Source organism: Artemia sp. Qi Xiang Cuo, chromosome 9 (assembly GCF_049724085.1).
Source record: "Artemia sp. Qi Xiang Cuo chromosome 9, ASM4972408v1, whole genome shotgun sequence".
In the NCBI taxonomy this organism is placed as follows: domain Eukaryota; kingdom Metazoa; phylum Arthropoda; class Branchiopoda; order Anostraca; family Artemiidae; genus Artemia; species Artemia sp. Qi Xiang Cuo.
Window position 1 is genome coordinate 32,264,367 of NC_142802.1, and position 25,053 is coordinate 32,289,419.

The window sequence follows — 25,053 nt, forward strand, 5'->3', positions numbered from 1 at the left end:
CGTTTCAGAAACTCGAATCAACGGCATTGTGGAAGGCTCAGAGATTAGAACTCATGAGGACGACGCTTCTTTCTCCTTTTCAACTCCGGATCCCTTGATGGATCTGCGTATGGGGGAGTGGGCATCATTTTAATCCCCCTATCAGCAAAGTCACTTCTAGAGTGGGAACCTATCTAACATAGAGTAGCAAGAGCACGATTCACATGCCACCTATTCAACATATCAGTTATTGTAGTTTATGCTCCAACCAGAGACGCGCCGGAGAGCGAAGCAGATCTTTATCTACCAAGTTCTAACTTGTACGCTTAAGAAAGTACCAAAACGAAACCTCATCTTTATTGGAGGCGACTTTAACGCCAGAATTGGGGGAAAAGTATCCAATGCTGAGTCTGCGATTGGTCACTTCGGTCTTGGAGCTAGATGTAGCAGGAGATCAAGACTTTTTCACTTTGTCATGACGAATGATTTGGTCACTACCAATACCTTATTCAAACACAAGCCCAGTCACAGAGCCACGTGGTATTCAAGAGATGGTAGAGAAAAAAGCCAGATTGATTATGAAAGCCAGATACTGAAAGCCAGATTGATTATGAAAGCCAGATACTGGCTCGAAACATGGGCCGGATCATCTTCTAGTCAAGCTAGATCTAAAGTTACGACTTGCAGTGCGCCCCAAGAGGAAACCTTCACGAAGATTTGATACCAGTCGCTTCGATGATCCTAATATATGACAGGCATTCTGCTTAGAGTTGTCTAGCGGCTTTGAAGCTCTCCAGGTGCAAGCGAACGACGAACAAACTCAAAGTTTGGATGAAGAGTGGTTGACCATACGCAATATAATCCACGAGGCTGCAGAAGCTACGATAGGATACCGCAAAAGACTACCGCAAAACTCTCCACAGCAATTGAAGATAGTCAACGCTCTCAACGCTGGGCATCATTTTCAGCCCCCTATCAGCGAAGTCACTTCTAGAGTGGGAACCTATCTGATATAGAGTAGCAAGAGCGCAATTCAAATGCCACCTATTCAACATATCAGTTACTGTAGTTTATGCTCCAACCAGAGACGAACCGGAGAGCGAAGCACATCTTTTTCTACCAAGTTCTAACTTGTACACTTAAGAAAGTCTCAAAACGAAACCTCATCTTTATTGGAGGTGACTTTAACGCCAGAATTGATTGAAAAGTATCCAATGCTGAGTCTGCCATTGGCCACTTCGGTCTTGGAGCTAGATGTAGCAGGAGATTAAGACTTCAACACTTTGTCATGACGAATGATTTGGTCATTACCAATACCTTATTCAAACACAAGACCAGTCACAGAGCCACATGGTATTCAAGAGATGGTAGAGCAAAACGCCAGATTGATTACATCCTCATGTCCCGCCGTTGGAAATCAATGGCTACGAATAGTAGATCGTACATTGGAGCAGATACTGGCTCTAAACATGGGCCAGATCATCTTCTAGTCAAGCTAGATCTAAAGTTACGACTTGCAGCACGCCCCAAGAGGAAACCTCCACGAAGATTTGATACCAATCGCTTCGATGATCCTAATATATGACAGGCATTCTGCTTAGAGTTGTCTAGCCGCTTTGAAGCTCTCCAGGTGCAAGCGAACGACGAACAAACTCAAAGTTTGGATGAAGATAGATCCCCCCACGTTAAAAGAAGTCCAACAAGCAATTTATTACCATAAAAGCAATAAAGCTCCTGGTCCTGATGACACTCCGGCCGAACTTTACAAGTATGGAGGGGCAGCACTTGTCAGCAGGATTAATAAACTAACTTTTCGTATATGGGAAGAAGAGATGGTTCTTCAGGGTTGGGAAGACTCTATCATCCTCCCATTCTTCAAAAAAGGACTAAAGACAAAATGCAGCAATTATCGCGGGATTTTTCTCATTTGCATTGCCGCAAAATTTTTACTATAGTGCTACATAATCGTTTTCGTATCCAGCGCAACGCAGAGACAAGGCCCATTCAAACGGGATTCCACCCAGGCGTGGGAACAATTGACCAACTATTCGTTTTAAGACAAACCCCTTGAACACAGGGCAAAACACCAGAAACCAGAAGTGTCTCTATTCATATATTTTATTACAGCTTTTGATTCTGTTCTAAGGGATGGAATCTGGAAGACCAAGACAGAGGATGAAGTACCAGGCGAGATAGTCTGACTTATCCAAGCATACTACCAGCATACGCGAGCCCAAATTCAGATCGGTGCAAAACTCTCGTCGATGTTCCAAATTGATTTTGGTGTCCGAAAGGGATGTATATTGTGTCCCGTCTTATTTAATTTCGTGATCGAATGGATTATGACCAGAGCAATGACGACCTTTTCAGGCGTTGAAGTAAGTCCCAATTTTATGATCACCGATCTGGACTACACCGACGATATTTGCTTGTTAGCTGAATCTAGTTCAGAAGCCCAATCTATGCTATCGAAGGTAGCTGAAGAATCCTCCGTGGTCGGCCTGAAAATAAGCTCCCTGAAGACAAAAGTCATGGCGTCCGGTATATCATCTCAAGACCCCCCAATTTTACTAGAACAGTCACCCATAGACGACATACATGAATTTAAGTACCTAGGCTCTCTGGTAGACCCAATAGGAGGATGCACATCAGAAATACAGTCAAGAACTGCTTCAGCAACTGGAGTCTTCACCAAGCTACATCACTCTCTATGGAATCAGAAAAATGTTCGTCTGAAGACAAGAATAAGGATTTAACATGCCCTTGTTCGGTCTGTCCTACTATACGGCTGTGAGACATGGAATATGAAAGCATCCGACATTCAAGCCCTCAACGTATTTGACCATTCATGTTTAAGGAGAATAATTGGTACTTAACTCCATGATCGTGTCAGCAATGTCAAACTCCACAAAATCTGCTATCAGCGTTCTGATTTGACCACTATAATTAAACAAAGAAGACTCCGACGGCTCAGCCATACACTTCGCATCACAACACACACCTTTGTCAATAAGGCCCTCAGATGTACACCTCTTTCGGGATGGAAAAAGCGACATGGGTGACAAAAGGAAACTTGGCTCGTCTGTATCAAGGCTGACCTAGACCCAATCGGTGGCTTCAAGAAGTATGGACGACAATGGGAAAAGTCCTGGCTCGATCTGATTAAGCCACTCGCAAACGACAGAGACTCTTGGCTTACTACAATGACGAAGCTACTGGACGCCAGGGAGAGCGGAGATGCTTGAGTCCAGCTACAAGTACAAGTAAGTATGTACAGAGCCTTGTATTGATTTTTTTTTGGGGGGGGGGGGATGAGGTTAATAATGGGAAACCTAGCCCCATTAGTTCTGAAGGCTTTTCAGTATAATAACGGTCCCTCTGGCTCGTTAGATTTACATTTTTTTGACTGGTAAAAGGAGTAAAATTTTCTATTTCAGGTTGATTTTGACATTATAACTGACAATCTGCTCCCAAATTCTTATGGTGAAAAAGCTGCACCGGCGGACGATGACACTAGTTATAAAATACTGGAATGGGCCGAGAGTTTTTTCGAGATCTGGTCAGACACGATTCCCCGGTAAGGCCTTTTAATAGACATAAGCGCTTAACTGCTAGTGAGGGGGCCCCATGGTATATACTCTCAATACATCCAAAGGAGAGAACCCTTAGAGGATTATCACATTTATACCCTGTAGCATGGGTCCGAAGGGGTCTTTGGAGACCCATTACACTTATAGCGAGTAGTATGGTGTCTTTTATATGGGGGGGGGGCCACATTGCCCTTCTATGGTTGTTAGGTACTAATGAGGTCCTTCAAACCCATTCTTAACTATTCCACTTTCCTAGGATGAAGTGTTCCAGTAAGCTAATATATTCTAATTGTTTTCTAGGTTTACATAGCAACATCTCAAGTGGCCTACAAACTCTTAGAGTCGCTTAGAGAATTGGAAGAGGCCCCGGAGAGTAGTGAACGAGAGGGGGTTTAAGTGTGGGGGTGAGCGCGATTAATTCAGCTCCCCTATGTATGACATGAACAGTATTATGTGGGGTCCCAGTCTTGATAAGGACTATGAATGAATCGAACAGTTACCAGTAAACAAGGTCGAGACAGTACCCTCAACGCAAAGTGAAGAGGAGGGTGCAGGAAAAAGTGGTTCCGGTCACCCTCTGTATTGCCCGATTTTTATTTAGCTAATACCGCTTTGCGCAATATTCTTGTTTTTAGGGCTGAGTTTGGAGACCCATTTATAGTCATACAAGTGGTAGTATCTATACGGATCGAATCGATATTGTCCACTCGTATGTCTGCAAGATTCGGGCACTTCTTGAAAACCATATTTGGGAGGCGGGAGAGCGCGATAGTATAAAGACATCAATCATAGTCGAAATATATTTTTTAGTACAAGCAGGGGTAATTTAAACAAGTATCACCTGCAAACTACGATGCAAACACTTCACCCTGACTTACATAATTTTGAGAGTTTTTTCTGTTTGGGTGGGGGAAACTTTTAATAGGATAAAGGGGTATAAAAAAAATGGGAGCGGGTTGGCTGTTCTGTTTATTGGGAAATTAAAAGTTAATAAAAGAAATAAAAGGGACTTTGTTTTAAGAGGTGAGAAGAGGAAAAAAAGGGGGGTGCAACATATAATGCAGATTTAAAGGCGTGTCAGGGTGTACAACGATTCTTTTTCGATACGGGCTTAGAGCGTTTCAATTATTCTGTCCTTGTCGCCGGGCATAAAGTCTGGAAGGATAATACTAGTAAAACGCATTTGGACGGTTTGGCAGTTAATGTGGGCGAGGATGGGGGAGATTTTCCTAAAGATGATTTTCATTTTTTAAAGGAGTATTATCTTTGTATAGCTTAAGGGGGTTGACATTTTTGAGAGGGCAAACGTACATATTAAGATTTGGGTTACAGTGTTAAAGTTTTGTAAAGAATTAGAATAAGATTTCAAGAGGGTTCATTGAGTCAGTGAAGCACTGGAATTGCTTCTTTACGAGAATGCCCAAGAGTCTGATTCAACTTGACATTTCTTTCCAATTCTACATATTAGTCTGGTTTTAAGTGAGGGTAAAAGGGTATGGGGGGACATGCTGTCCAATGTGTTTGTCTAGATTTCGTAGTGAATTAAAATTGAGAAGACACTTGAAACACTGCAAGCAGCATGGATACCAGTCCATGGAGACGGTGTCGAGTGACAATGCCATTTTGCGGTTCAAAATCTTTCAGAACCCGCTCCTGCAGAGTGACAAGGTGACATGAGACATCGAAGCTAAACTCACGGATGTGTACGATTCGTTCAATCAAATTTGAATCAAGTGAAAAAAAAACGAAGGCATTGCGGTCTCTTTTGCCCACGCACGAACAGACTCAAGTAATACCATGCAATTGGTAGATTCAATTGAGACATTGGTTGGGGAAATTTGTGTTGGCACAGCTATGGTTGCACTTATTAAACAAGCTAATAGGGCAATTTCACGGCTGCGCAATACACATTATCCAACGACTCTATCACCGGAAGACGATTTTGCTATTAAAAATAAAGATATATGCTGGGCTTGTAAGAAAAAAATTGTTGAAGGTAGTGGGGATGCGAAAGTCCGCGAGCATGTTCATTTAAGTGATTCTATTCAATCGGGAAGAGTAACTTTACGGGGGGTTGTGCGTAAATCGTGTAATGTAAATTTTAAGCAGCAATACTTTCTACCGGCTTACATGCACAATTCCAATTACGATATGAAATTCATATTACCAGCATTGGCACGCTAACACAAAGATGAAGTTATAGACGGCGCATGGGTAGATGGTTCTTTTCATATGCAATCATACCCAAATCATCTGAGAAGCTGCTAGTCTTAGAATTGAAATGGAAAGTAATTGGATAAATTAATACGTACTTGAATAAAATCCGTTTTTTACATTCCTATAGTATTTTCCCAAAATCAACTCATTCAAGTACAAAAAAGCGATGATTTATATAGTTTCTCTCTCCTCAAACAGCACTTTCCAGATGATGAAATGTATGATTTATTAATGTGTAAGGGCTTATACCCGTACGAGTACCACAACGCCACTTCAAGGCTGTGTGAGGAAAAAGTACCACTCATTGAAGTGTTTTATGATTCACTTGGTGATCATCAATGTACAACTACCGATTATGAATTTACCAAGAGGGTTTTGGCTAAGGGAGGATGTAAAAATGGGTGGGATTATTGTAAAATTTACCTGGAAAGTGATGTATGGACGTTATTATGTATTGTCTGTAAAAACATGGACAATATTTACGAGGAACTTGTGTTGGATTTAGGATATTATTTTTCAACTGCTCATGTGGTGATGGATTTAGTTAAAAAATTTGTTATACAAAAATAGGTCTAATCACCGACGTGGATTAGCACTTTTTGTGGAGAGATCCATACGGGGAGGGTATATTTTTCACAGGGATAGTATCCTTGACACTGACCCGACTGGAAACGCACCGGTGAAAAGTGTAATACGTTTTCTTCGATATAAATTCCCTTTATCCGTCGGCAATCTCTCACTTTTATTTGCCGTGGGGGAATTATCAATGACTTGACAATTCTTCTGCTCCAAATTTCCCCAACATTCACACTGTTGAGGAGAATGAACCATAAGGATGATTTTTCAAAATTGATGGTGAAATACCTTTCGAACTGCATGACTTCAGTAAAGGACTTTGTTTTCCCGTGCATAAATAGACCGGTACCTAGGGACTCTTTGAGTCCTTATAATTTATCTTTGGTAGAGGATGGGGGTATGCACTGGACACCTTCAAATCCAAACCCTATTGTCGATCTTCATCTGAAACGGAATATTGTTGTATATCATGCTCTTTTGCGGTGAATATTTTGTCAAGAAATGATCTGAAGCGAAAACAAATGTCGAAAAAGAGAACTTTAAATTTGTTTTGAATTCGGCCTTTGGTAAGATGTGCGACAGTCTGCGATATAGGAGTCGTTGTTACGTTCTGATCGACCCAAAAGAATTTGCTCGAATCATTACAGATCCAAACTTCATAAAGTTCACGATAATAGACTCCAATATGGTCCTTTTACATAGAAAGAAAAAATGTAGTTTTAAATAAAAACATTGCTGCTGGCAGTGCCATTTTAGAAATTTTTAAAAAATTCATGTTAGAGTTTTATTAAAATATGTGTATATTCCAATGAAGGGGGGAGGGGAAAGTTAAAGTGAATTATGGAGATAGTGCTTCCTTCCTGTTAAAAGTTAAAACAGATAATCTGTTGCACGATTTGGAAAATAGTAGGCACATTAGCTCCCGAATGAATTACACCAACTGGAATGAGTCCGTTTATCCGGAGCTAGTGAAGCGCCAGGCCTCAAATCATTTATATTAAATTAAAAATCCGAGACGAGGTGCGACTCGGTATCCAAAGGTGTGTTTTCTGGTCCAAAGGTGTACTGTGTTGAAACGTACAATGAGTTACCAGACAAGTCTGGAAGGGGTTGCCTTCAAACTATGTAATGGAAAATTTGAACATGAATGTTTATAGGAACAGTGTGGAAATTAATTTAGCTCCAAGATCGTAAGTCATGGTGATTCGCTCTTTAAAATATAGAAACTACACAGTTCGAGTAAAAAAAATGCCTCTCCACCATATCGAACAAAGTCTATGTATGCACGGACGGTATGACGGTACTACCGAGTTGTCACTCTTACTTCAGATCAATTCCAAAGGAAGTCTTGGTCTGGATAATGCCCTATAGTCGGTGAGTAGGGGGAGCGGGGGGGAGCTTTCGTCAGTGGAGTTATGGGTGCCGAACATTCTCCAGCTCAGCAGTGGGCTTTGGCCTTCGCAGTGGCCACCCCACCTTGTGACATATTGAAGTGCATTTTTTAAAATGTTCAAGTGTCTATTTTATTTTGTTTGTCCACTGCCATTTTAAATATTCTTAATTACTTGTGTAAATCAGTTTTAAAAATTTGTAGTGAATATATTTACACTAAAGAAACCATGTATGTTCTATTTTATTGAGAATTTATTTAACAGATTGAGGTTAGGTTTGGTTAGTTATATTATAAAATTGGCGGAGTATGTATCAATTTAAAACACCATTCAGATAACGTCTTTGCGGACCATCAATGCCTAGTAAAACAGCACTATTGACGAAAATAATTCAAAACGTGATAAAATGTTCTTGGAGAATCCAAAAAATATCTATGATTACTATATTGCATGGCAAGAGTCCTATAGCGAAATGAAAAGTATTGCACCGATGAAATTCGTACGAGGACTTGATGTGTTTAATAGTATTTCACGAAAACCCGTGGTTGATTATTGATGATTTAGCTAAATCAATTGAAGAATGGTCTTTGGAGATGCTACAATTATTCACGGTCCGGACAAACCATGAAAAAAGTTTCATAATTCTTGTTCTCCATAATATTTTTAATCAAATTAAATATATGAGAAACCCTTGCTTTAAATTGTGCTAACTATGTCATCTATAGGATTGTTTGCGATTCAATTGCTTTTACAAATCTAAATAAACAAATCTACCCTGAAGATCCAAAATTGTTACTTTCCACCTCCAATCAAGACTAATAAACCTTATGGGTATATTCTACTGGATCTTAACCAAAACACGCCGTTTTGGTAAAGTGGTTTTAAGGTGTTACGGCGAAGTTGTTGTTGATGCCTTTATTACTCCCTTTCTAGGGGAGATACTGGTGATCCTAAGGTAAATAAACTTTGGTAGCGTGCCTTAGGCTATGACCTGACTGATGAGGCATATGAGCTGGGAATATTCGAGGGACTAAATTTAGATTGCAGAGACGTTGGCTATAAGACAATACTTTTATTCAGCTAACATACACAAGTACAGGGTTTGATAATATATATTCCGCTGGGACTGGTTGTCTTAGGGAGTCAAACAAATATAAGAAATCTACAATACAGTACAATACAATAAGATACTTGAACAATTACATTAATTCAACAATATTCCATGGTATTTCTAAATTAACGGACCAGAGGTCAGTCCGGCATTAAATTAGTATTTCACACCCCGTTCCCACAAAATGTATCTTTTATACATTTCATCAACCACGCCTTATCGGGGCCCACTGACGCACATAGCTAGGAAGTGGTGATTTTTCAATTTCCTATTAAGTATACACATACCAGAATCTGATCCTTATCTTAATAAAAAGTGGTATTTCAAAACTTTGTATTGCGGCTTAATGTTTTTATTAAAATCCAAAATTTTACTTAATTAGAAAGCGTCACCACACCTGAAGAGTTGTGTGTTATTTGCTGTATATATGAAATTACTGTATATCTACCCGTGAATAGTAAAAAACATCATTAGTCGCCATCATGGCGCTGAAGAATCTAAATTAAAAAAAAATCATTTTTATGTCCTAGCCAATTCAAAACCACGGGTTAGGAAAGCTATACTCAAACATGGTATTGAAAATGAGTTCATTAATCTCTTATCTGAACTTTGTTTAAATTTAACGGAAGGCAATATTCAACTTTCAGAAAGTGTTAGACAACAGACAAAGCAACACAGTTCACTTGTACGTGCCCTAGCCATCAAAAAGAAATGAAAAAGCAAAAGAAAACGGCTTGTTCAAGCAGGTGACTGTTTCTTTTCATTGGTACTGCCGATAATCGTAGGATGTGTAAACAATATTCGCTAGAAATGGCTAAAGCCTATAAATTGACGCCAATTGAACATGCTCTTTCACCAAAAGAGCACTTTACAAATAACCTTGATAAATTTATTAACAATGAAACAGTTGCCAATGATGAAAAGTTAATGTTGCTTTAAAATACCCTTCGATTTGTCACCAAACATAAACTTTACCGTGAAAGACCGCTCAAAGTTAATGTCATTGATCAAACTTCCGAAAGTACTAAAAGTTTTGAACTTTTGAAAAAGCCGAAAAAAGAAGAAGATTTATCAACAATTGCTGTAAACTTTACACCCATCCTATCGTGAGGAAAGTGAAAGACTTTAGAACTATGTCGCTGAAAATGAAGAAATTGACGAGACAAAGAATGAAGTTAAAATCCAGGGCAAACCCTACAATTGAATTGATTTGTTATCAGATTTGATTGTAAATCTTAAAAGACTTGAATCCTTTGACAGTCATTTATATAAATTTTTAAAGTCTTCAGATTTTCCCAAAAGTCTTATTGGGAATAAACATATTTTAAAATGATTAAGGGAATTCAGAGAAATATCACGAGATATATCAAGTGATGGCACGCCAAGTGGGCATGGTAAGGGTGTTAAACGAACGCAGTCTTTCCACCTAATTTAGTATGCAAAATGGTAGCGGACGCTTCACACCACGATTACAATCAAAACGGATCAAGTTTGGAAACGTCTTTATGAGAATATCGGAGAAGTCGGAAGCTTAAGTTCTCCCACTACACTTTCTAAAATTGCCAGGGTTGAACAGAAGCTAGAAAAAGAGTATTTATAGAAGAAACCCAGTTACATTTCTTATCAAAATCATTGGACCAGAAGTCGTAACTATCGAAAAATTAAAGCCAAATTCCCCCTGCTTATAGTACAAGCAAATCTTTTGACTCTAGACGAGATTCACAGACGTCATAATTGACCGTGCAAGTATATTTTTCTTGCAATAGATATTTTTAGTCGCTAAGCATATGTGGTTCCATTACAGTCAAAGAGAGGCAATGAAGTTGCTAAAGGTGAATAAAGCATTCTTGAGCAAGATTTATATAAGAAATTCAAACAGATCGGGATAGTGAATTTACTAATCCACTTGTAAAAAGTTTTTTATTGAAATATAATTCAGTAATTTATTATACTAATAGCGTAATAAAGGCGGCATTGGCTGAAAGTTTGATAAGAACTATTCGACTTTTAATTTGATGATATTGCACACTGAAAATACTGCTTCTTTTATTTTTAATTTAGATAAAATTATGATTATTTATAATCAACATGGTCATTAATCCTTGTCCGATAATTTGCCTCTAGAAGTTTATAACAGTAATATTACACTTGATATTTTTTTAAAACAATATTCTAACGAAAAACCTGGAAAGAAAAACATTTAATGTTGGTGATACTGTTCGAATCAATCGAACAAGAAATGTTCTTGAAAAAAAGAATTAATTGTGGTCTACTGAACTTTTTAAAGTGTCAAAGGTCTTAGACAATAAACCTGCAAAATATCGTCTTCGTGATATGAAACATGACAAGATCCTTGGTGGTTTGTATGGTTATACATTGCAAAAAAAAGGAAATTGTGGGATCTATCAAATTTAAAAGGTATTAAAGAGTCGAACTCGCAAGGGTAAGCGACAATTGCTTGGTCACTGGCTAGGATAAAACTCTGATTTTGATTCCTGGATTGCCGCTGAAGACGTTCATAATGTTTAATACTTTTTATGTGATATTCATGTCCAATGTCTCTGACCCCCTCTATGACAACTTGGATAAAACGAGCAATTTTGGGACAAAACTTCCCCCCCCCCATTAAATGCGGGGGAGGTTATGAACTTGCTCTTGTTGATTGTATTCGTAGAAATATATATGATATCCTAAGAAAGGATCGTACATATGAGATTAAAGTAAGACCCTTTGACTTTTCTGACGAGGGTGCAGTGATTTTGACTTTGATGATTACCCCCTTGCAATTATACCAAATGAGGAATACAGCAATATGAGTGATTTGTGTCGAGTTATCAACAAAAGTATTGCATATCAAAAAATGCTGGCTCATGTTCAACTATTAACCAGATTAGCGGTGAATTTATATTACCAATCCATTTGAGAATGAAAAAAATATTCCTCAATAAGAATTTACGTGAGGTTCTCGGTTTTAAAGACTTTGTTATTAAGTAATAAGTTTCAGGGGTAAGCAACATGTTATCTATGCAGACTTTTCACCCGGCTTCTCATTTGACAATTGTATATTTCTTTAAGTATGCTTTGTCAAGAGATCGAGAGTCTGTAATAGTGATGTCTCTTTTCACGCATTCTTGAACGAAAAACCTCTAGTGAACACATTCACCACTAAAATATAAAGTACCTTCAATACAGTGCAGTCAACACTTTGTATTTGGCGCACCGTCAATTAACATTAAGAAGTGATTTGGGCGAATCTCTAGAAATAACAAAATGTTTAGCTGTAATTACGTGTCATTTTCGACCCATTCAGTGAGATGGCTAATAAAACATATTTTGTTTGTCCTGATGTTGATTGCTATGTTACTACTCTTGGACCATGACAATTGGGCCATGGAATGGACTATTGAAGGTGTCGTTCGTCAATGTCCTGTTACCCTTGGCTAATTAACATATTGCACCAGTTGTCATGAATTATGTGTCCTCTACAGTAAATGGTTGCGCTCTGGGAAGGATTTTCATGAAAGTGTTTCATAAAATCTCAGGTCCGGTTCCAGATCCCTCGAAGAGCGATTGAAATCATGACAAAGTGGAAAATGTTTAAAAAGGGTGAGAAAAACCTTATCACTCATCAGTCTCAACTCAGGCTGGAAGCTTAAAGCATCGAACAAGAAAAAGAAAATAAAAATTGTTAGATGGAAAAAGGATTTCTTTTCTTAGAAACGGCATATCCACCCCATAAAGAATCTAATTCTTCAGTCAAATCATCTCTAAATCTTTTCAATGCAGAAAATTTAGATGTCAGTATAAAATACGGTTACTATGAACAATTCTACCCGCAACAACCACTCTCTGAAAACATCAATTTTACAATTTATTCCACTGAAGTTTATTTCATAGATTTTCATTCAAAATTTATAGATTTACGTGTCATTGTTAAAAATCTAACAATGAAAACCCAAGTGCAGCTGAGGGTTTATCCTAAGAAAATTGTGTACTATACAATTTATTTAGAAAAATCAGTGTCTACATAAATGGAACATTGGTGACCACGAGCAATAGTCTTTCAAATTATACAAGTTATAGACAATTCATGTTGATGACTCCAATGTCCTATAAGAAATTGATTGGTATGGCTATTAGATATGAATATAAAACGAACACTGACACCGGCAATATACTTAGAGATGTGAAAACTAAAGATTTACACTTGGTCGGGAAACTAAATAATAAGATATTTAATATACCTCAAAGGTCACCTCCCAATGTCAAGGTTGATATAAAGCTACAGCTTGCACCGTCCAATTTAGTTTTGTGAAAAGTACTTGGCACTGCACACGATTTAACAGTCTCTCTCATCTCGGCAATACTTCATATACGAAAACAACAAGTTTTGAGTTCTGTTACCCGGGCAAATGAAAAATTAAGAGCCTCTGGAAATAATATTAAATTACTCGTTCTTCATACAACCACCAATCAGCGACATATTGCTACAGGTACACGCACCTACACTGATTCATCATTTATCAATTGATTCATCAATGATTCATAATTTATTGTTTATCAATTGCTTCAAAACTCGCTTTGGCTTTTGTAGAAAGTGCTAGTGCAGTTGAATCATGGGTAGAATCTCCGCATAAATTTAAAATCTTTGGAATTTCATCTCTGGTATGTAAAGTGAACGGAATTCCACTCTACAGTCTATACTTTGATATATCCTACTGAAACTTGTACGAATTGACAATGCAATCCCTAGATCGAGATTCAAATTTCTTTGAAAATGGTATAACCGAAGAAACGTTTGCAAAAACTCACTGTATCATTGTAATGGATGTGTCCGGTTCTCAAGATATGGCTATTGTCCGAAAGGGTACTATACGTTTAGAGTATATCTTTGCTGACCCATTACAGGAGAGTATTGCATTAATCTCAACTAAATAAATTCGAAACCTATTGGAAAATTACCCTTGATGGCAGTGTTCTATTAAACTTGGCACCATGAACACGAATCAAATAATCAATGTATTCAATTTGAATTTTTTCATGTGCAAATAGAAATCCTATATAATACCTTAAAATTTCCACGAGCATATTCGACGTGTTAACAATACCCTTATCATTTTTACAGTAGCCCACCAACTATAAAGACGGGAAATTGGCTTTGCATCTTTTAAACAACAAAGACTATTGAATTTTTTTTTATGTTCTTGGACTACTTTATACGTTTTACACAACTCACATTAAAAAGTTTTTGAGCAAAGTGGAAAATCTATTATTCAAAATTGGAAGCGGTCACAAGATTTATCAACCAAAAGCTGTTGTTTTCATGCATTAGTATATTTAGTTTTTCGATGTCGCGGACAAACTTACATTGAATTCCTCAATATTTATGGTGACAAACGTCGATTGAACGACTTTCTAGTTGAAAAGCTCTTTCCAATCTCTATAATATAAATTTCTTTGCCGTAAGAGTGAAATGCTTTAAAAATATATGTAAATTTGTTTATTAATAAAATGTGCATGTACAAAACCCTATGTCCATTTAGATTTCTTCTTCTATGTATGGGTAGTCATCAGAAACGATGAATAGTAGCAGCTTGTCAGGATTTAACTTGTATTCATCTTGGCATACAAAGTCGGGGTCACATTTTCTACAGTATATTGCAACTTAATTTTTATTACGTCTCTTTGTAATGTTAATAATTCTATTCTGATTCCTATTATACAATTCACGTGTTTTAATTTGCTTTTTTGAAGCTATATTACACACAAATTCTAATATGAATAATCTCTTTCTGTAACAGTCAAATAAAAGTCTGTAGGTTTATAGTCATAATAGCCGGTATCTTCACAGCAATGTTGTAAAAACCAGATGCTTTTATTATTCCAACGACTGAAGCGTAGATCAGGTTCTTCTTTCCAAAATAATTTAAAAACATGACGATACCAGTCTCTTAAAAATAAACAGAAATGAAGTTAGGGTATTTTTTGCAATCAAGCCAGGGTAAGTATTTTCCCGTTGATCACAGTTATCATAGTAATAATTGGAGCATAGGAAAGCTCTAGTATGGGAGTCAGAAATATTTTCAAGACAGCAATTACAGTCTTTAATTCGCGCAGCATATACTCTATGCAATTTACATGGATTGCATTTGTAGTGGAATCTACACTTTTTATTAGAGTCATCAGCAAAGGTATAATTCTCACAGGGTGACCAGCTGCCCAATGTATAGAAGCATAATGAATGTGTATAAAACATTTTTTCTATGTTGACTCTCTCACCGCCATATAGAAACTGACTCACGATCAATAAAAGGAATGTCTTCTAGGAGGAGTAAGGCCATTCATTGTTCAATGAACATATGCGTGGGTAAGCTATCTTTGGTGCCTGCACGGGGGTTGTTTTAATCAATTCAATTTTAATTTCCTTGCAGATAATTTCCGCTAGTGCCATTTTTATTTTAGTCACGATTTCTCTGTCTGTTACGACATTATCTTTACATTGGTAACAATTTCGGCATCTAAGTAAGATATGTTGCATGAGAGTGCGAGAGTACATATGCCTTCGTTTTACCTTTCCTTGAATTGTAATAGTAGGAGGATTGCGATAAGATCTGTCAACAGGTAGTGTTTTACCATCAGCAAGAAGTTGAAATTCTTCATCAACTAAAGCTTTTAGGTTTGCGTTCCCTTTCAAGACTAACTTCTCTGGAGATACCACTCTTGGATATCCACCCCTATAGCATTTGAATTTTTTTCGTAGTCCAAAGAAATTTAACTCCTTACTGTTGTGAGAAAACGCGCATACATATCCAGTGAGAATGCAAATAGAACTTGTTTCATTATTCAAACCTTGCTCTTTCTCAGCATTCAATGCTACTACAAATCTATCATGTACACACGTTTTCTTGGAATGTTTCTTCTCCACTTAAAATATGTAATGTCTGTCCTTCCGATGCAGAAATAATATTGAAATAATATTGAAGCAAGATTGCGTCATCCATAATTACATTGTCGTAACATCTGCTAGCTCCCATGGAATACCCTAACACATACATCTCTTAAAAACTTAAAAAAGTATCTAGATTGGGAATCTTTGGTTTTACAGAATCCAGGGTTCCTCTAGAAATCCAGGGGTCCCGTCAGAATTTTATGGGAATCGTGTATGGGTCTTGGCAAAGTAACTGTGTCCCCATTACTTTCAGAGACCTTTAAGAATTCATAACCCCCTTGTACCCAAGCGTAGGGTATTAATCAGGGTTACAGTAATAGCAAAGGTAATTTTAACCGCCTTGGATTTTTCCAAGCGTTCACCAGTGTTTGTTCATGAAGACATTGCGGATAAAAAACTAAATAAATTTGAAGAAATTTTATGACGAGTATATTCAGAAATAATGAATTTGACAAAAATCAGTAGAATAAGTAGATTATTTTGATGTTGTTTAGTTTAGATTATATTGGACTAGGTAGGCCTAATAAGGACTGCAGGCATGTTACCGAAAGTTTTGTTCATCTATTTTACCAAGTTTTCAAGATTTTACCATCGATCAAAAGTGGAGATATTTCATCAAATACTTGGTTTATCCATTTACTTAGCAATATACATTGTTTGCAAACACCATCCCCTTTGTTAAAGTTCCGGTTTCTATAAAAAAGTATATCTCTTTGCTATGAGCAGTCTGAAACCAAATTTATTCTTGTTCAATTGCAAATAGAAATAAATAAGTAACCATCTCAGCAAATTTGACAAGTTGAACGACTGTCCCTGAGGAACTTTGCTCTAATAATTGCAACCAAATAATTGCAAGGTGGAAAGTGTGCCAAAGAAATTACTTACTGCTTTCTACAGAAAAGGAGCAAATCGGGTCATCAAAAGGAAATATGTTTAGGTTTCCTTGACAAGAAAGGATGAGGTGGCGCCTGAAAAGAATTTTAATTTTAAAACGTTGCAATCAAACTGATTTCATATCAGATCTTGGGTTAATATATATTAGAATTCATATTATTGAATTTGATATTTTGAAAAATATCAAACAGTTCGTGGTAACGAACTGTAAGTAAGGAGCGACCCGGCTCAATGGTAACCGAAACTCTAAAAAACGGAATTTTTATACCAATAGATACATAAAAAGAATCAGATTTTAATTCTGATTTCAAATATATATGTTTCATCAAGTTTAATTTTACCTATCAAAAGTTATGCGTCTGAGAAAATTTGGATGATTTTTGAAAAAATTAAAAAGGACCCTCTAAAAACTACTGAACATTTATAAAAATTAAACCATGATATTCAGTCTATCAGATAACTTTACCGCAGAGGTATAACGCACCTATCTACAAAAATGTGGAATATTGCATTTTTTGCCAGAAGAAAGATCATGGATGCGTGTTTATTTGTTTTTTGTTTTTTTTTTCTTTTCACTAGGGGTGATCGTATCGACCCAGTGGTCCTAGAATATCGTGGGAGGGCTCATTGGAACGGAAATTAAAAGTTCTAGTGCTGTTTTTAAGTGAAAAAAAAATGGAGGGCAACTAGGCCCCCTCCCACGCTCATTTTTTCCCAAAGTCATCTGATCAAAATTTTGAGATAGCCATTTTGTTCAGCATGGTCGAAAGTATTATAACTATGTCTTTTAGGATGACTTAATCCCTCGAAGCCTCCAGGAGGAGGGCTGAAAGTTATGAACTTTACCCAATGTTAACATATAGTATTGGTTATTGGGACACGGCTCAATGGTAACCGAAACTCTAGAAAACGGTATTTTGATGCAAATAGATGCATCAAAAGAATTGGATTTTAATGCTGATTTCAAATATATAAGTTTCATCAAGTTTGATCCTACTTATCAAAAGTTACGCGCCTGAGAAAGTTTGGCTGATTTTCGAAAAAAGGGGGAAAGATTCCCTAAAAGTTATAGAACCTGAATGAAAATCACACCATCATATTCCGCGTATAAGAAAACCCTACTGTAGAGGTTTGAAGCTCCTATCTACAAAAATGTGGAATTTTGCATTTTTTGCCAGAAGAAAGATCACGGATGCGTGTTTATTTTTTTTTTTTTTTTCCCCAGGGGTGATCGTATCGACCCAGTGGTCCTAGAATATCGTGGGAGGGCTCATTGGAATTGAAATTAAAAGTTCTAGTTCCCTTTTTAAGCGACCAAAAAAAATAGAGGGCAACTAGGCCCCCTCCCACGCTCCTTGTTTTCTCCAAGTCACCTGATCAAAATTTTTAGATAGCCATTTTGTTCAGCATGTTCGAAAATAATATAAGTATGTCTTTAAGGATGACTTAATCCCCCGAAGTTCCCGGGAGGACGGCTGAAAGTTATGAACTTTACCCAATGTTAACATATAGTATTGGTTATTGGGAAGTATACAGTACAGACGTTTTCAGGGGAGATTTTTACTGGTAGTGGGGGGGGGGGGTCGGGCCGGGACGTACGCAAGGGGGGCCTCCGGGCCCGGGCCCCCCTGAAATTTCACGATTTTTTTCATTTTCCCATAATTGTCTGATTTTTCTCACAGAATAATCGGTTTGAAGGATTTGGCCCCCCCGAAACAAATTGGCCCCCCCCGAAACAAATTCCTGCGTACGTACCTGGGGTCAGGGGTTATGTAGGAGGATCTTTCCATGAAGGAAGTTTTCATGGGGAAAGGGACATTGCTATGAAGGGGACGCCGGACTTCCCAGCATTATTTAAAAAAAAGATCAGAAATTAAATATAAAAAACACAAGTTTTTCAACTGCAATAGCAGCAACATCAAAACTTTAAACGAACAGAAAATATTACATATATGATTGGATTCACCCCCTAGTCAATACCTCACTCTTTAAGCTAAAGATGTCTTAGTACTTTCATAAGAGCTATTCATTCTAATTAATGGCCTTTGTGATTAAGCGGTCATTTTTAAAGAATTGGAACAAAATTTGAACTTTCGCTTAAAGAGCAAGGTATTGACTAGGGGGCAAACCCCCTAATATATGTATTAAAAATATATGAATATAGAAGTTTGTTACGTAAGTTAATTCGTAAGTTATGTATATTTATTACTAATAAAAACGTTCGTAAATAAAATGAAACAAGTTTCGAGAAAGCCATTTAACCAAATAAAAGTAAATTAATATGAAAATTTTGTTTTCATTATCAAGGCCGTATCCAGGGGGGGGGGTTACCCGGTTTGAACCCCCCCCCCCCCGGAAATTTTTGACCGAGTCGAAAATAAGTCGACAATTAGTAAAACCTAGGTAAAAATCAGTAAAATTAGTCAAAAACTGAGTCAAAAGTTAGTACCCCCCCCCCCCCCGAAAAAAAATCCTGGATCCGCCCTTGTTAATTAGTCATGTACTGTGAGCCAAGATCAAAACCTGCACTTATTCAAAAACGTTCAAAAATTAAATAAAAAAACAAGTTTTTTAAACTGAAAGTAAGGAGCGACATTAAAACTTAAAACGAACAGAAATTATTCTGTATATGAAAGGGGCTGTCCCCTCCTCCACACCTTGCTCTTTACGCTAAAGTTTGACTTTCTCACAACGCTATTTTTTTAAACAATAAAAAACTTTAGCATAAAGAGCGAGGCGTTGAGGAGGGGACAGCCCCTTTCATATACGGAATAATTTCTGTTCGTTTTAAGTTTTAATGTCGCTCCTTACTTTCAGTTAAAAAAACTTGTTTTTTTTTATTTTCAAAAATCAAATATCGATATCTAAATTTTGTACAAGTAATATCTACCTGCTAAAAAATGAACAAAGTCAAAACAAAAACAAAATTTGAAAGATAATTATCAGAACCATGATTTTCGATTAGTATATTAAAGATACTCATACTGTCACATGCTTGGGAGTTGGGCTGTACAAAAGTATTTCTTAAGAATTAGCAAAGAAGAATCTCTTGGTGTGTCCAAAAAGAAATATGCCTGCACATACCAAAAACAAATTGGAACTAAACGACTTAAATTTCCAGTATTTAGTAAAAACCAGATACTTTCTTCTTGTTCTCAATATGCTAGTAGGGAAGATAAAGCCATAAGGGCTTCTCATACAGCTATATAAAGAAATAAAATTATTATATATATTTTGAACATGCTCGTTTAAAAGTAATTTAAGGGTAAAAACAAGATTAGTTTAAGATAAAAAGGGGGAATAAAAGAGCAACACTTTTTTCTTAGCTATTGTTGAAAGATGCTATGTGTGTTCTATCGAACGCAAATAGGCTCCGGGCGGCCAGGGAGAACATGATCAATATTAATCATAATCATAAAAGGGTTTCAACTACTTCGCACGACATTGAATATTTCCTATAAAGTTTACTATATACTATAACTTAATTTACTGCACTAAAACTGCGGAATTAAAGTTTTTTTACCTTATGCAGACACCTAGAAAATAAACCATTCTTGTATTATGTCCAAGATAGAATATACCCAGACAAATCTAAACAAAATATTCATGAGGATGTCCGCTGGAACTCAAATAATTAAATGCTAATTAAAATTTACAATTAAACTATCAACAGGCCTACTGAAATAATGGCCATTTGCACAAACTTTACACAAATATTTTATGCAGAATTAAATTTTTCTTTCTAACAAAAAATTTTTCTCTTTATCCATTCATTACCATATTCCAGTACCACTTTCTTTACCATAACAAATTTATTCCCATGAAATTACAGAATAACGTTGAAAATTTATATGTTTTTTTGCATTGATAACGTTTGATATGTTTCTTCAAGCTTAACAATGTTGCGTATTCAGAAACAACACAAAAACTAGATTCTGTGGGTATGTTCGAGCTATATTGTTGTAAAATACCAATATCTTGAGTTTTGCTTAGATTTCTGGTTCTACTATTATTCTTTCATATTATACAAAAGCAAAGTCTGCTATTCAATCTTGTTTTCATTGGAAGCTTATTTTTGCCGAAGGCAAGCTAATCGTCCAGCATAATAATTTACTCATCTATGGGCAAATACGAATTGATGCGTCGAAAGAAATGTTTCTACAAGCATAAGAATTTTTTGGGAGACAAACGGCAGGGGGGTAGGGGTGAAATGAGAAAAAATTCGAACAGAACTAGTTTGAATCCTTTGACTGAACAATGAAAGGCTAACCATAAATTTCCTGGCATAGCACAAATAGAGCAGTTTATACATGTGATGTCCAAGATGTAAAACTAACGGTCAACTTGCTGCCCAGAAAGTTGTCATCTTCAAAAATATACCGATTTTCGTGACTCGAGACATGAAAAATCAATTATAACCGAAAGCATAAACTGCTAGTATTTAGAACATGCCTTAAGATCTCGAACTCTTCTTTGTTAAAAAAAGAAAAACGATAATAAGCCATATTCGTAATTCAAGTCAAATGTGGAAACTTCCAGCTTTGTGATCATGACTTTTGATCTCGAGTTCCTATTTCTTAAAAAGCAGAAATATCAAATAAGTTTAAAGATGGAAGACACTGTGACATTATTTAAATTAAAAATTTAAATTATGGTAAAACTCATAGTCTCAATAAAAACTAGATTTCAAATCCGTTTTAGCAAAATCACATAGAACCGCGTTATTTCGCTACGATTGATAGCAATTGTTGCTCGTTCGTTTCTATCCTAGCATTTTCCTTTTGAATAAAAATATTTTTTCTGTTTCAAATTGACTTAAAAACAACATTAACTTTCCACAACAATTTTTTTTAAGAAAATCAGAGAGCGCTAGTCAAAATCTAAAGTAAAGAGCAATATTACAGAAACATTACAAGCAAAATTCAAAAAGGATCAACATTACTATAATTGGACAGACTAAACGGAGAACGAACTGAAATTTAAATGAATAGTCTAGTCAAACCTAAACCGAACATAAATCCTAATAAATGAGACCCTCCCCCCTTCACATATAATGCCAGAGTGATATTTGTAATTTACTAAAAAGAATATTTACTTCGAGCAGTGTTTAAGTTTTCTATGAATAACCAAAAGCTAGTCGGGCTTAAATAAAAATTGAAACAATATTCAGTAATGAATTAAATAAAATAAAAAGTTTTATTAAACTGAAAGTAAGGAGCAACACTAAAACTCAGAGCAAACAGAAATTATTCCGTATGTGAAGGATTGCCCCCTCCTCAATACCTTGCTCTTTATGATAGAGCTTGTTGCATTTTTAAAACACCTTTGTATTCTAATTAAACAGCCCCTGTGTTTCAGTAGTCATTTTTAAAAAATTGGAACAAACAGTCAACCTTTAGCATAATAAACTATAGCGTATCCCACTATTATTTGTGTTATTTTCTGATTGTTTTTAGTTTGATTCGTTTATGCTTTTTAATGTTTGTTGACGTGGAAGTTTTGGTCAATTATAGTAATTTCTGCTGATTTAAAGCTCGACTTGATCATTCAATTTGATACCTGCTCGTCTCAGGACTAATTTATTCACTTATAGTTATTCCCATTCGTTTGAAGTTAACTCGTTAAGTCGCAATATTTTTGTGCGTTTAAGGTTTTATTTAAATGAAATAATTAAATTTTTTCAACTGAAAATATGGAGAATCATTAAAACTTAAAATTAACAAAATTATTCCGTATATAAGGGGGACCCCCTCCTCAATAGCTTGCTATTCACGCTAAAGTTTTTAATATTTAAAATAAGCTTCTTATTCTAATAATTAATTGAAGAACTTTTTCCACAAAATAAGTTTTTCAAAGAAAAGTAAAGTATTCCATTAAACCAAAAATGGGCCAAAATAAAATCAAATAATCTACCAAGCGTGAAACTACCACAAATCAGCATCGATAAATAAATGAAACCGAAAACGAATAGAAGTTACAATAAATAACCGAGTCAAACTCAAAACGAGCAGAAATTAAAATGAGTAGGGCTCAAAACCCCTATGCCTTCCCGAGGCCAAAACATAATTTGAATTTTACTGAAAAAATATAAATGTTTTTACTTTTATAGCTTTAGTAATTCAAATAATATTAACATTTGGATCACTAAATATCAGTATATGTATATTCAACTGACAATGAACATTCACTTGTATTTCTATTTGGAAATCAACTACGCTGAACAAAATGGCTATCTAAAAATTTTAATTGGATGTGTTTTGGGAAATGTGGGTGTGGAAGGGGTGTTAGTTGCCTTCCAATCACTTTTGACTATTAAAAAGGGCACAAACCACCCCTATTTCCAATCGAATGAGCCCTTTTCTAAGTTTCTATGACAACGCCCTCGATACGAAGTGCCCTGGTCTAAAGGAAAAAAAAAAATTATAATACATTCTATGATAACCTCCCTTGTGTTTCAGAAGTCGTTCTTAAAGAAGTGGGACAAAATTCAAACTTTAGCATGAAGATTGGGTTATTGAGGAGGAGGAAGCCCTCTTCATACATGGAATAGATTATATTCCTTTTAAGTTTTAGTGTTACTCCGTACTTTTTTCTGAAAAAAGCTTGTTTTTTCTAATTAATTTCGGATAGTTTTTCAAATAATACAGGGAGACCTACCTCCATGGAAAGTCCTTCCCCATTAGAAGTTCCCCTATAGAATTTTAATTCTGTGTAAAATCCCCCTCGGGAACCTTCTGCCAGACAATTCCATCCTCACTGAAAACTCCTCTCGGAACAGCTCCTCCGGATAATTCAGCCTGGAAAATTTTTCTGAGCCTACTTTCATATGTTATAAGACATGCTCTTTATTTAATTTTGTTCGTCTTCTAATCATACCGGAAATCCCCCTTTCCGAAAGATATTTCCCCGGAAGTTCAAGGCTTATCCCCTAATAGAAATTTTCTCCCGCAGACAATCTCTGCATGCAGAATATCTACCGCGGAATATCCCCTCCCCATGAAAATTTTTTACCGTAGAATATTCTCCCCCCCCCCATGGGAAAAGCCCCTAGACGATTTCTACCTCGCTGAAAGTTTTTCTTGGAAAGGAAAATCTCCACATGTTTAATTGAATCGTCAAAGAGACAATAGTTTACGTCACTGAATTGTCAATAAAATGAATCTTCATAGAATAAGAGGAATAATGAGCATTTTATAAATATTCACCTGGAAAATTCACCCCCAGAGACTTCCCTCCCCACGGAAAATTATCCCCATAAAAATACCCCTTCCCCAACGAAAAATGTCTTTGCATATCCCAATAGTAAATGCTATACGTAAACAATGGGAAAACTTCATAGCTTACCACCCTTTCCCCAGAGACTGTGGGGGGTCATGTCATCCGCAGAGGCATAGTTATCGGATTTTTCAACTTTGCTGAAAAAAATGACCATTTCAAAATTTTGATTGGATGACTTTGGGTAAAAAAGGGCATGGTAGAAGGGGGAGCTAGTTGTCCTCCAGTCTTTTTGGTTACTTAAAGGGCGCTTAAAAAGAACACTTCTCAGTGTCATAAAATTTATCTAGAATTTACTCCCTCTAATCGGAAGAAATCTCAGAGCTTTTCCCGTTCTTCAAGGAGGTATTTCTGATTATCCTTGATGGCTTCTTACTGAATTCCTTTGTTATCTAATTCCTTACTTCATTAAAGATTGTGAAAGGAATTTTTCCAGATAAGAATGGACGATGGGAAATTCAAAAGTTACGGGTTGAAGTTTTCGAGGATTAAAGTAAACACAGAAAGAAAAAAAAAGAAAGAACCGCTTCAATATTGTTTTAAATCTTGACACAAGAATCAAGACCTTATCCTCAACTTTGATGTCAGAGTCTCTTTGCCAAAAGTTTTTCAGAGAAAACAGGGAGTAACTTAAAAACCTTAAAACGAGTTAAAAATGAACAAAACTAAATTAATATAATGAACTAAACTTAAAACGAACAGGAATTGCCAAGATTGGATTATGAAACCTAAAACAAAAATAAATAGAAATGAATAATCGAAATGAAAGCGAATGTAAGTTATTATGAATGAACAAGCAAAACCTAAAGCAAAAAGAAGTTAAAATAAACAATCAAGTCTAAATAAGATGAACAGTAATTAGCAGTAGTTGCTGCTAGTTTTGATAAAACAAGGATTACCTATTAACCCTTCCATCACCAATTATTCTTCTTTACTAATTATTTTTTATTTATTTATTTAGTCTAGGTGCTTAGGATATAAATAAGCTTTTATTAAATTAGTTTATTCCAATTCATTTATAAACATACATAAAATCAATATCTAATTAGTTAGACAATGTAACCAGCTTGA

The 25,053-nt window shown here is 36.1% G+C and overlaps 1 protein-coding gene across 1 annotated transcript in view; it reads right to left on the reverse strand.

Annotated features, from left to right (window-relative positions):
• LOC148948579 (glycine receptor subunit alpha-4-like) overlaps positions 1-25,053 on the reverse strand; it is a 231,573-nt gene that overhangs the window by 163,131 nt on the left and 43,389 nt on the right. The window contains exon 3 of the mRNA XM_089094970.1: positions 16,699-16,781. Coding sequence (XP_088951096.1) covers positions 16,699-16,781 — 83 coding nt within the window. The remainder of the gene's footprint in view (positions 1-16,698; positions 16,782-25,053) is intronic.